Source organism: Bubalus bubalis, chromosome 8 (assembly GCF_019923935.1).
Source record: "Bubalus bubalis isolate 160015118507 breed Murrah chromosome 8, NDDB_SH_1, whole genome shotgun sequence".
In the NCBI taxonomy this organism is placed as follows: domain Eukaryota; kingdom Metazoa; phylum Chordata; class Mammalia; order Artiodactyla; family Bovidae; genus Bubalus; species Bubalus bubalis.
The window spans coordinates 66685599-66699085 of record NC_059164.1 but is presented as its reverse complement, the minus strand read 5'-3'; the positions used below and the strand labels follow the sequence as shown (position 1 = coordinate 66699085).

At 41.5% G+C, this 13487-nt stretch overlaps 1 protein-coding gene across 1 annotated transcript in view; it reads right to left on the bottom strand.

Annotated features, from left to right (window-relative positions):
* Positions 1–10688, bottom strand: part of CPVL (carboxypeptidase vitellogenic like) — a 79399-nt gene extending 68711 nt beyond the window's left edge. Inside the window, exons 1-4 of the mRNA XM_045166418.1 lie at positions 10393–10688; positions 9354–9412; positions 7439–7518; positions 2022–2088 (exon numbers count right to left, since the gene is read on the bottom strand). Of these exons, the coding sequence (XP_045022353.1) occupies positions 2022–2088; positions 7439–7518; positions 9354–9412; positions 10393–10447 (261 nt within the window). The 5' untranslated portion in view covers positions 10448–10688. The remainder of the gene's footprint in view (positions 1–2021; positions 2089–7438; positions 7519–9353; positions 9413–10392) is intronic.
* Between the last annotated feature and the right edge of the window lie 2799 nt (positions 10689–13487).

The window sequence follows — 13487 nt, the reverse complement described above, 5'->3', positions numbered from 1 at the left end:
GTTCACAAGAGAAAAGATTTCCCTTTCTTGAGAATCTATTACAACATTTTTTTTTGGCGGTGGACACAGGGAGGGTGGGGTTGATGTTATGTTAAAACTGCATTTATATACAGATGCTTTAAGGGTATGTCTAGGTAACTACTGTTGAACATCTCCAGTAAAATATCCCTGGAAGTGATCTAATTTAAAAACCAACCCTCTGATTCTAAGATGAAATGCAGAGGCCCAGAGAAGTTCAAGAAATTGTCTGGAATCATACAGAGAGAGACAAAGCCAGCAATGAACCTCAGGTCTCCTAATTATTAACGCAGAATTCCTTCCACTTCTCCATTCTTCCTCCTAGCCTTAACAGAAGACCAGATGGAACAAACTAAAGAGAAACACCACATTCTGCAAATAATAAACCATCAGGCACTACTGAGTGCTCTTCATTCTAGAAAAAGGTGTGCCCCCTGATTTAACATCTCCTGCATGGTTCTTACAGAGATGCTGCTGCCTGGCAAGTGCATCTCCACCCTAGCCCCTGCCCCCTCATTCCCATCTTCCTTCATCACTTTGAAGGCACAGGTTTCTTTAAAGGTATTCATTCTGGCAGCAGAGAATGTAAAAAGAAAACTGTCCTTTCCTGCACACATTCAGAAATTACATGCATGAAATCACCAGACTGACATGAAGTAGACAAGTCAAGTTTTTCATTGAAAATTTGGCAGCTTTGCTGAAAAGTTCAACATCACGGTTAACAACATTGTCACATTATTCACAAGACAAGGAATTACACTCTAAGCAGATCATTCTGCTGACTGGATGTTTTCCAAGGTTGCTACCAAAATGACAGGGGTGTCGCTTCCTTCCCCCTTCTCCATGCTGCCTCTGAAATGGGTTAAAAGGGAAGGAACAGCAGGGAATTACTGGTAGAGGTCCTAAAAAATCCTAACTAGGTAACGGTCTTTTAAAAAGACTTAAGTGTAAGAAGTTAATTAGTCAGGATATCCTTTCTAGACAGTTTAGAAAAAGGAGAAAGAAGGTGAAGAGAGGGAAGATCCTAGTTCCATTAACTTGCCATTCCCTTGGGAAAGCTGAGACCCTTTTCCACTTTGACACCCTTACAATGGACACCTGTGGTCTGTGCTTGCATCCTTCCAGGCCTCCCTCTGGTATCATCACTCAGATCTTCCTCTGGAGACCACTCATCCCCCATTCTCAAGCTTGTGGCTCAGGTGTAAAGGCTTCAAGATCATTCGCTGCTTCCTAGAGCATTGCAGTGGGCCTTAGGCACCATTCTGGCCAATCTGTATACTCCATCCCCCAACCCGTAGGATGGGCATGGGCTCCAAACGGACAATGGGATTGAGAAATGTGGCGGAATTCTGATGAGGGAGAAGTTTAACCTGTAGGCTGTCTCTAGAGCTCTGGAGTGGATTGGAGAGGCAAGGGCACAGGTGAAAAGAACTTTACCTGAGAATGAAACCAGTCACGTGCAAAGCCAAACAACTAGATCAGGAGAATGTGATACAAAATCCTGATGATAAAGTTTGAGCACCCAGATCCAGCCATGCCTGATGCCAACAAGTCAATCCCCTGTTTTACATAAGCCACTTTGAATAGGGTTTTTGTCACTTGTAAGCAGAAAAGCCTTGATTAATACACCCATATTCATCCTTCAAAATCCAGTTTAATTCTTGCCTCCTCTGTCTGACTTTTCCTGTGGATCACATCTTGAGAGGTAGCTATTTGCTCACCTTAAGCTACTTGTCTTTGCAGCTACTTTTCTAATTGTACTTTTCATTCTGTGTTGTATTTATTATTAGACTCTCAGATTTATGGCAGAATTAATATCTTATTCATCACTGAATTTTTAATACTTGTCCAAAGCCTCAGACATAGTAGGGAATGACTTGAGAATTTTTATATGGATTGAACTAATGTGTGTGTGCACACTGAATGGATAAACCACAGGTGCCATGATATATTCCAGTCCTGATGATGTTGGAAGCACACGAGAAAACATGATTTCAACTTACCTCCCCAGTGACATAAAAGTCATTGTCTCTATAGTCAGAGAACAACTCGAAAAACTGAATTAATGCACTGCAAAAAGAAAAGCAACAATAAAAATTACATGGAATCATACTATACTACCCAATTTCACCCTTAGACAAGAGGTTTCACTTTGAATTAAGATACCATTATGCTATAAGCTTCTGGAGGTATTGTTTTCAAAGTCTCATGAGTGTATGACACTCCATACTCCGTGGATGTTAGAAAAATACTTGTAGGCTTGCTCTGTGATACTCAGAAGTTCCTACAAGTGAACATCAACACTCTGGAAAGGTTTCTAAATCCCTGGGTTACCAACTTGAATCACTTGCCTGTTGAGGGGACCCTTGAGCAAAGTGCCACAGGCTTTCACCTATCATTTAGCAATTTGTGGAGTTAGTTCTACAAACATTATAGTCCCACTAACCTCAGTTTGTGGTGAGGTAATGGGAACCTCAGTTGCTTACCAGCCTCTCTCTGTGGGGAACACTGAACATTTCTATATTCTAATGGGGCCCCTAGAATTTCAGTGTTTAAATAACCAAAGAACAGAAAAACTGTAAACTGACTAGGCGTGTATCTGTTCAGTCACTCAAGTGTGTTTGACTCTCTGCAGCCCCATGGACTGTAGCCTGTCAGCCTCCTCTGTCCAGGAAGTTTTCCAGGCAAGAATACTGGAGTTGGTTTCCATTTCCTACTCCAGGGGATCTTCCTGACCCAGGGATTGAACCCATGTCTCTTGTGTCTCCTACAATCGCAGGTGGATTCTTTACTGCTAAGCCACCTGGGAAGCCCCCTAAAATGACTATAGCCTAAAGGAAAATCACCAAATGCCCACAGATATGGAAGTAAATGCAAAGTGGCCTCTGGGCTCAAAATATCCACATTTACTAAAGATTGCCAACAGTCACTTTGGTATGCTGAAATAGATTTAAACAGACTCAAGAAATTATTTCATAACAAGCAAGAAAAGGGTGGATTATTGAATGATTCTCTACTTGAACAGAATCTTTCATAAAGGAGACAAAAACTTGTGAAACTCCGAAGCCTTATGAATGTCTTGACCTAGATTGCAATGCCTGAGAAGCTGGGCAGGGTTTTTGTTCGTTTCCTGCTGAGGGACTAAAAGCTGTGAACTAGCCAGTGGAGATAAAAGACAAGGAGGCCCTGCAAAACCAGGAGCAGAGAGTTCAAGGGTTACACAGAGGCAAAATTGGGTCATTACAATCACCACAATCCCGGCAATAACTTAATTTTCAAAGGCTCCATTAAGAACCCAGCACTGGAACCTCTCTAGTTGTCCAGAGGTTAGGACTTCGCTTTCCAATGCAAGGGGTGAGGGTTCGATCCCTGGTCAGGGACCTATGATCCCACATGCCTTACAGCCAAAAAACCAAAACATAAAACAGAAGCAATATTGTAACAAATTCATAAAGACTTTAAAAATGGTCCACATAAAAATAATCTTAAAAAAAAAAGCCAACATGAAACGCTACTGTAGAGTTTCAGTGTATTTATTTATTATTTATAGTAACTGAAATCTTTGTAGCAACTAAATCTGGAAAGCGCATTACATAGCCTCCATGTTTGTGCTGGCAATATGCTGCCTTTAGAGCTGAGATAAAAATAGGAGTTTATTCTCCACCCTTGCCTCTTTAACCTTCAGGCTAAAAATTACTTCTCTTTCTCTCTTCCTGCTAGTTGGAATGGCAATAGACAATTTAATATAGTAAATCTCAATTAAGCCTTGTGCTTTAGCTTAAAACTTATTTCCTTAAAGAATTTGTTGGAGAGTTGTTGAGGTTGCCAGATTTAGCAAATAAAATACCAGATGTCTAACTAAATTTGAATTTCAGATAAACAACAAATAATATTTTAGTATAAGTCTGTCTCAAATATTGCATAGGACATACTTAGATTAAAAAATTATTCACTTTTTACCTGAAATTCAAATTTAACTGGCATTCTGTATTTTATCTGGCAATCTTAGTTGAAGGAGATAATCTCCCAGGTTACTTCTAGCTGGCAAAAACAGGATTCTCTAGTTGAAGTTTCCAAGGCAAGGTCCCAATTGAGGAAGTTATCACGGAATTTTAATTTCACAATAGGATCTGAACAAAAACTTGGCTAATCATAGCAATGCCTTAATAGGTCTTTCTTAAATGGGAATGAAAAATGAAAAAGGTAAATTTGGTAAGTTGGAGGTACATATGCCATCTGTTCATTGAACTGAGTTTTCATCAAGGATTAGACCATTACATGGTAAAGGGTTGTTCAAAAATAAAATCTAGAATCATCCTCACATTAAACTGCAAACTTTATAAGTACAACTGGTAAAGCATATAATATCAGGTTGGCAAAAAAGTTCATTTGGGTTTGTCTGTAAGATGTTGTGGAAAAACCCGAACGAATTTTTGATCATCCCAATACACAGCATACGAGTGTGTGCACGCGTGTGCACTCCATGCATTTATTCAGGCACAAGAGCTATATGACACACAAAACATATCTCTCTTCCATGTCTTTCCATTTGGAACCTTGCTGGCATCGTGTCAAGGCCTTGTCAAATAAATAGAATTTTAGTCAAAGGCTACTCAGTGGCAGAAAGGTACATTAAGAGACAACGGGATGAAACACAGAAGGCAAGGGTGAATGATCAGGAGAAACCACCCCTCAGATAGCTTTATTAAAGAGAAGATGGGCTCAGGGCAGAGGAGGTGGATGTAAATGATAACACATTACAGATCCAAGGACAGATCTAGACTCTGGTCTGCTCTAGTGGAGTCAGGGTCATAGAAATACAAGACATTCAGGAGAACTGAGGTGAAAATAATCTCAGTAAAAGCTCCATACCAACAAAAGCCAGACAAGGTATACCTTTAGTCACTGATAGTCTGGCTGAAAGAAGCATAGCGACAAGGATCCCAGTGGTTTTGTTCTCTTGCATCAGATGGGGAGCTATCCTCAGCATTCATTCATTCCACATCTAGAGTGGCTGGGCCATGATCTCACCTGCACCCTTCATTCAATACTGTTCTCAATTTAATATATAAAACTGTTTCATAGTCACATTGTTATGAAGTTTTATTTAGCAATGGGCTTCCCTGGTGGCTCGGATGGTAAAGAATCTTTTTGCAATGCAGGAGACACGAGTTAAATCCCTGGGTTGGTAAGATTCCCCTGGAGAAGGGAATGGCTACTCACTCCAGTATTCTTGTATGGAGAATTCCATGGACAGAGGAGCCCGGTGGCTACAGTCCGTTGGGTCGCAAAGAGTCAGACAGGACTGAGCGACTACCACAGCAAAAAAAAAAAAAAAAAGTCTAAGCATCTTGTTTGCAGAAAAAGTTTCATTTCCAAACACAAAGACAAGCAGCCTAAATGTAAATGTCAAATGTCTTTTTAGGAATCTACTCTCAGCTGTGCACTATTAATAGTGAAATGGAGTGGGATTTTCAGAAAAAAGAAAGATGGTTTTCAAAGGGAGAAAAAGAAAGTTCTACTCTTTAAACCTGTAGTAGCCTGTTGATAGGTTTCAAAGCGACCTTCTTACTCCAAACACCCATCTGGACAGCTGGGGAGAAGAGTGCAGTCACAAAGGGAAACAAAGAGTATAAACCATAAAGGAAACAGCTGAAATCAGTTTTCTGTGCGACCCTTGATTAGCTATTTTCCAGTTCTAAGAGCCTGAAGCAAAAAGAACTAAAACAGCTATAAACAATGGATGCTTTGAAATAGGTTCTCTTTACATGTCTTGCAAGAGGAGACGAACCACATGTCAGCAGTAAATATCCACTAGGAGGGTCAACTGGAAGCTGTGACCATCTTTGGGGGAGGGGCTGGAGAGCCAGAAGAGGAAGGGCAGGGGTGCAAGGCTCTGGCTTAAGAGGGTCTGATGTATTTCTTTCATACAGACCCTCCCCCCTCAGGGTGTTTGCTAATTAAACAACTGAGGTTGTTTGGAGTTAAGCCAAAAGAGGGTTGGAGGAGGAGGGTATGGGGGATGTATGTTTCCGACCTGAAAAATGAGAGCTCACAGTTCAGTACTAAATGAGGAAGACATGGCCCTTGAGTTAACTTGTAAGGACTGCCGTCAGGATTATGTTTGTGGCGGGGAAAAGGAGGTGTTTGAGCTGGTGGCAGTGGAGGGACCCCTGCCAAGATCTGGCTAAGGACCCACAGGATCTGGAAGCAGAAGTGTGGGTCCTAGTCAGCTCACCTGGAGACTGAATGACTGTGTTAAAATAACGGGACATGTGGCGAACAAAAGTGTGCAAGACAGACACCAGCCATGTCATTTTCTGGAGCAGCAGAGAAGAAACATCTCTGGGAGAGAGGGCGAAAGTTCTTTCCTCTCCCCTGCCCCCACCCCTCCCAGCCATGGCCTAGGGGAGAAAGAATAAAATGGAAAGCTTTTGTCAGAGATCAAAAAAAAAACACTGACTCCTATTAGATTCACTTTCACTTTGGGGATTGGTTGGGTTTGCTCACCAATTAGCAGGCAGGGTGTTTGGTGAAAGTAGGGGGGCAGCATAGAGGAGCTGGTTAACTCTTTTTGGCCACTAGGATTCTTTCAGCAAATTATTACAATGTGTAGGGCGGTGGGGGGGGTGGGGGGGGGGCCCTAATGATCGGAATGAATCCAGGACCTGGGCTCTAGTAATAATTTACAGACTGGGGGGAAAAATGACCAAATAAGAAAGGTCACTTTAAGAAAATGTACTAAAAATAGCTATAATGAATGTAAGAAAAGAGAAAGGAAGATATTATATGTATACTGTTTGATCAGGTTTACAACTTCACGTTTTCCTTAATTTTTTGTGTAAAAGAATAACTTTGTAATCTGAAAGGGAAAGTAAGAGACTAGCTAGCAAGCTGAGCTTTCAGCTTGGAAAAGGCATGAAGGAGAAACACAGGAGTGAAAAACTGCATTTTGTGATGGCCACAAAAGGAGGACTCCTGGGAAAGAAAAAAACAAACATCTGAGATGTTGTTCCTTGGCAAATCCAAAGTTTAATATACAAATAATGTTGGAAGCAAGCAGAAACCTCTCAGGCAGCTAGTTGAAAGGTTGGGAAAGTATATTTGGTTGAATAATTCTGCTGTTTCTATTGTTTTTCAAAGGATATTTTTACAAAATTACACCTTAAGATGTCAGTTCTTCTTGCTACTTTCTCTGCTGGCCACTTCACAGTTATCAATTATAACATAACAAAATGGAAAACAGGCCGTGTGTGTGTGTGTGTGCACGCACTCCTCATGTAGAAGTATTCTTAAAAGATCTTGAGGAACTAGACTACGATGACCAATCAATAATACTTCTACTACTGGAGGAATTTTCATATTGAAATAGAAAATCATTTGGTTTGAAGATGGCCAAAAGAAAGCCAGGGCTTTTTACCTGTATAAGTTTCGAGCCACGTCATCCTCATCTATCGCATATCCATGGACATGGTCAGTAAAACTGAAACCTGTGCCCACCTGGAGGTGAAATAAATAAGCAGATATAAACAGAGAGAAACGCATATCTTGCTGAGAGACACCGCACGGGAAGGAAATCAACATTATTCCCTAGGTCATGCCTTTGGCCTCAGCTTTTTGGCATCACCCATGTGCACTCATCCATGCTCACAGAAGGATGCTGCATGTCACCATGTCCCCCTTCCCTCTGCTGAGCCCAAATAAACTGGCAGTGCAAAGCTCTTCTCTGATCCTGCAGTGGGGACTCTGCCAGATGATTATTTAAGGATGAGAAACTCACCTTTCCTGGCCTCTGCTACAGTAGCAAAAGACTCAAAGTTGCCTCCTCTCTGAAACCTGGAAGGTGCACTGCTCTGTCCTGCTAAGAGGGAACTCTCTATTGGCTGAAGATAAAAGCTAGCTGTGTGTGTGTGCAGTTTTTTCCCTCATTTCTTTACTTGTGATAAATATGGCCACTAAGCCCTTTCACCTTCAGCAGATAAGGAGTTTTAAAATAAAGATTAGCTTTAAAATAATAGTTCCTTATTCCTGGAAGTTCATAGACAACTGAGTAAATCAATAGAAAAAGCTACTACTTATTTAGGGTCAACAATATGTACAAAGGAATGCACCCCCACCATATACATCAGTTGTAAATATTTTTGATTTTTGATTTTTTTCCGAACAGCCAAGGGAACAGGACATTTAATTAGGCTTTAATGTAAACATGGAATTCTAGACTAGGAAAGAAGATGGCTGACAAAACATGACTGGGGTGTGGGGGGGCAAGAATGTTGGATTTTTTCCTTCCTATTTTTCTGTTTTCTCTTTGAACCATCTGGGAAGTGAAAGAAGTTAGATTAGAGGACAGATACTCCCAATCTGCAGGAGTTGACCCTAAAGTTACTGTCCTATATTGTAGTTTATTTGATTTGATTTCATAAAAACATCCCAAGGAGAATTCTACCTTTTGCTCTCCCTGAGATGAGGCATTCAGCTCACTGTGATAAGTGAAAGGGGCTAGTTTTGAGCCCCTTTTATATCAGAGCTGTATTTGAAAGATTAGGTGTTCCCCCGCTACAAAAAAAACCCAAGTTATAGAGAAACCCATATCATCAGTAGAGAGAAAGTCATCCCTTCCTGGATGGTATAACTCAGTGAAGAGGACATTTCATAAGACCAGAAATGAGAGAAGGAGAGACAGCAGCAAGGAAAATTCCCAATCTTGGATATAATGGTACATATTAGAAAAATTAAATCTCAATTTTTTAAAAAAATGTTTAATTGCAGGATAATTGCTTTATTGTGTTGGCTTCTGCCATACAACAATATGAATCAGCCATAGGTATACATATGTCCTCCCCCCCTGGACCTCCCCCTCATCCTGTATCCCGTCTCACCCCTCTAGGTGGTCACAGAGCACCAGGCTGAGCTCCTTGTGTTATGCAGCAACTTCCATTAGTTAGCTATCTATTTTATATATGGCAATGTGTATGTGTTTCAATGCTGAAGGAGAGGATGGGACAAATTGAATCAAATGTGTTTTTTAAATAGACAATTATAGGGGCTTCCTTGGTGCTCCAAGGGTTAAGACTTAGTGCTCCCAATGCAGGGAAACCAGGTGGGAACCCTGGTCAGGGAACTAGATCCTGCACGTGGCAACTAAGATCCCATTTAGACCATAACTAAGACCTGCAGCAGCCCAATAAAATTTTTAAAAATTATTTTAAAAAGAAAATAATTTTATTTTAAAAAGAAAAAAATCTGGTGTTTTTCTATTTAATTAATGTACTTAATGAAAGAAAAAAAGACTAGAGAGGCCAACACTGCCATTTCACAAGACCCCAGGTACTCACGGGATTATCAACGTAGAGCATGGAAAACGTAATGGTCCAGGGAAAGTCTCTGGCAAACACTAGTAAAGCAGAGAAGAGGCTTGAGACTGAGCCCTTAATAAAACATTCCACCTAACATCTAGCTCTGGTTTGGAGCCCAACACTCCCACCTGTCCCCTCCAGTTTGGGGAACTCTTGGTGTCCCTCTGACCCTGCGTCACTCTCACCCTGCATCACTGTCCTGCAGCAAGTACAGACACCAGCTGTTTTTCCTCCTCCCCTCCTCTCCTTTACTTTTCCCAGAACCAGAGAGTTTCTACATCTAAGATGAACCTTGGAAACAAAACCCCATGCAACTGCCTCATGCAGAAACACCCATCACCCACAGATGCAATAAACCTATCTGTCCAATTGAGTGAATCCTCTTTAACCTCTGATTCTCCAGAATCTTCCCTCCCATCCAATACTGAAGAGACCCACAACTTTGACAGAATTGTGTACAGAGGTATACCGAGTCACAAACTGGTTCACACTCCAAATTCTGACCTGGGGAAAGTAAACAATCTCCCCTCCCCTAAAACTGAGGTGGAGATAAACCTGGGTTAGGGCTGGATGTAGCTCCTTCTCCATTCCTTCCTGTGGCCCTCAGCACCTTCCAAGATATCTGATCATTTGTGTGGCTGAACTGTACGCCATTCAGTTTGTATGAATAATTAGGGATATAATTCCACCCACTGGTCCCACGCAAAAGGTCTCGCCCAGACAGTAATAAATGCCAACTGTTTTCATAAGTCTGGATTGCTTGAGTTAGCAGTAGACTAGCAGAACAAAGTGTGGAACATTTCACCCAAACTTCAAGGCAGAAAGCAGCCCAGTCAGGACACTCACCCTGTTGGCTCCTCCTTCCTGGACAGACACTGCCAGAAAATTACGTTTTCATAATCTGAAACTATAAAACTATTTCTACAGGTTCACTGTTCACACTAAGTTATTTCTAAAGCAGATATAAGGTTCAAACGAAGAACTCTCCATGGGAAACCAGAGTCCAATCAATACTTACAAGTCATGTTTTTGCTGACAATGTAAGGTCCATGTTCCACAAAGAGACCAAACATGGATGAGCCTCCTGGCCCACCTTGCAGCCAAAGGACGACTGGTGCATTCTGTGGCTCTATCTAGAAAGGACAAAGAACCCAGTGAATACACAGAGTGCCAAGGCTTCAGAAAATACCCAAGCAAACTCACCTAAATCCTCTATCTTTCACAGCCTTGACTAAGTCTCATCAAACCTTCCCCATGACCACTCTCTACAGAAGTAAAGCACTGGCATTTCTTGTTTAGAATTAGTATTTATTTCATATGCTGGTATCTATCTTGTGCAGTTAAGTCTTTTCTCTCCAATAGCCAGAATACCCAGGAATGATCAAAGATTTGCCTTTGTATATCCTCAGGAGTGGCAGCCATGAAGAGCTACCCCACATCCAAGGTCAGGAGCAGCAGCTGCGCTTTGCTGGAGCAGCCGTGAAGAGATACCCCACGTCCAAGATAAGAGAAAACCAAGTAAGATGGTAGGCGCTGAGAGAGGGCATCAGAGGGCAGACAGACTGAAACCACAATCACAGACAACTAGCCAATCTGATCACATGGACCACAGCCTTGTCTAACTCAATGAAACTAAGCCATGCTGTGTGGGGCCACCCAAGACGGGCGGGTCATGGTGGAGAGGTCTGACAGAATGTGGTCCACTGGAGAAGGGAATGGCAAACCACTTCAGTATTCTTGGAACCCCATGAACAGTATGAAAAGGCAAAATGATAGGATACTGAAAGGGGAACTCCTTGGGTCGATAGGTGCCCAATATGCTACTGGAGATCAGTGGAGAAATAACTCCAGAAAGAATGAAGGGATGGAGCCAAAGCAAAAACAACACCCAGTTGTGGATGTGACTGGTGATAGAAGCAAGGTCCAATGCTTCTATGAGCAATATTGCATAGGGTCCTGGAATGTTAGGTCCATGAATCAAGGCAAATTGGAAGTGGTCAAACAGGAGATGGCAAGAGTGAACATCGACTGTTACTCTTTTAGGAATCAGAGAACTAAAATGAACTGGAATGGGTGAATTTAACTCGTATGACCATTATATCTACTACTGTGGGCAAGAATCCCTTAAAAGAAATGGAGTAGTCATCATAGTCAACAAAAGAGTCAGAAATGCAGTACTTGGATGCAATCTCAAAAACGACAGAATGATCTCTGTTCGTTTCCAAGGCAAACCATTCAATATCACGGTAATCCAAGTCTATGCCCCGACCAGTAACACTGAAGAAGCTGAAACTAAATGGTTCTGTGAAGACCTACAAGACCTTTTAGAACTAACACCCAAAAAAGATGTCCTTTTCATTATAGGGGACTGGAATACAAAAGTAGGAAGTCAAGAAACACCTGGAATAACAGGCAAATCTGGCCTTGGAGTACAGAATGAAGCAGGGCAAAGGCTAATAGAGTTTTGCCAAGAGAATGCACTGGTCATAGCAGACACTCTCTTCCAACAACACAAGAGAAGCCTCTACACATGGACATCACCAGATGGTCAACACCGAAATTAGATTGATTATATTCTTTGCAGCCAAAATGGAGAAGTTCTATACAGTCAGCAAAAACAAGACCAGGAGCTGACTGTGACTCAGACCATGAACTCCTTATTGCCAAATTCAGACTTAAATAGAAGAAAGTAGGGAAAACCACTAGACCATTCAGGTATGACCTAAATCAAATCCCTTAGGATTATACAGTGGAAGTGAGAAATAGATTTAAGGGACTAGATCTGATAGAGTGTCTGATGAACTATGGACGGAGGTTTGTGACATTGTACAGGAGACAGGGATCAAGACCATCCCCAAGAAAAAGAAATGCAAAAAAGCAAAATGGCTGTCTGAGGAGGCCTTACAAATAGCTGTGAAAAGAAGAGAAGTGAAAAGCAAAGGAGAGAAGGAAAGATATACCCATTTGAATGCAGAATTCCAAAGAATAGCAAGGAGAGATAAGAAAGCCTTCCTCAGCGATCAATGCAAAGAAATAGAGGAAAACAATAGAACAGGAAAGACTAGAGATCTCTTCAAGAAAATTAGAGATACCAAGGGAACATCTCATGCAAAGATGGGCTCAATAAAGAATATAAATGGTATGGACCTAAGAGAGCAAAAGATATTAAGAAGAGGTGGCAAGAATACACAGAAGAACTGTACAAAAAAGATCTTCACGACCCAGATAATCACGATGGTGTGATCACTCACCTAGAGCCAGACATCCTGGAATGTGAAGTCAAGTGGCCCTTAGGAAACATCACTACCAACAAAGCTAGTGTAGGTGATGGAATTCCAGTTGAGCTATTTCAAATTCTGAAAGATGATGCTGTGAATGTCCTGCACTCAATATGTCAGCAAATTTGGAAAACTCGGTAGTGCCCACAGGACTGGAAAAGGTCAGTTTTCATTCCAGTCCCAAAGAAAGGCAATGCAAAAGAATGCTCAAACTACCACACAATTGCACTCATCTCACAAGCTAGTAAAGTAATGCTCAAAATTTTCCAAGCCAGGCTTCAACAATACATGAACTGTGAACTTCCAGATGTACAAGCTAGTTTTAGAAAAGGCAGAGGAACCAGCGATCAAATTGCCAACATCCGCTAGATCACCAAAAAAGGAAGAGAGTTCCAGAAAAACACCTATTTCTGCTTTATTGACTATGCTAAAGCCTTTGACTGTGTGGATCACAACAAACTATGGAAAATTCTGAAAGAGATGGGAATACCAGAGCACCTGACCTGCCTCTTGAGAAACCTGTATGCAGGTCAGGAAGCAACAGTTAGAACTGGACATGGAAGAACAGACTGGTTCCAAATAGAAAAGGAGTACAGCAAGGCTGTATACTGTCACCCTGCTTATTTAACTTCTATGCAGAGTACATCATGAGAAACGTTGGGCTGGAAGAAGCACAAGCTGGAATCAAGATTGCAGGAGAAATATCAATAACCTCAGATATGCAGAGGACACCACCCTTATGGCAGAAAGTGAAAAAGAACTAAAGGGCCTCTTGATGAAAGTGAAAGAGGAGAGTGAAAAAGGTTGGCTTAAAGCTCAACATTCAGAAAACTAA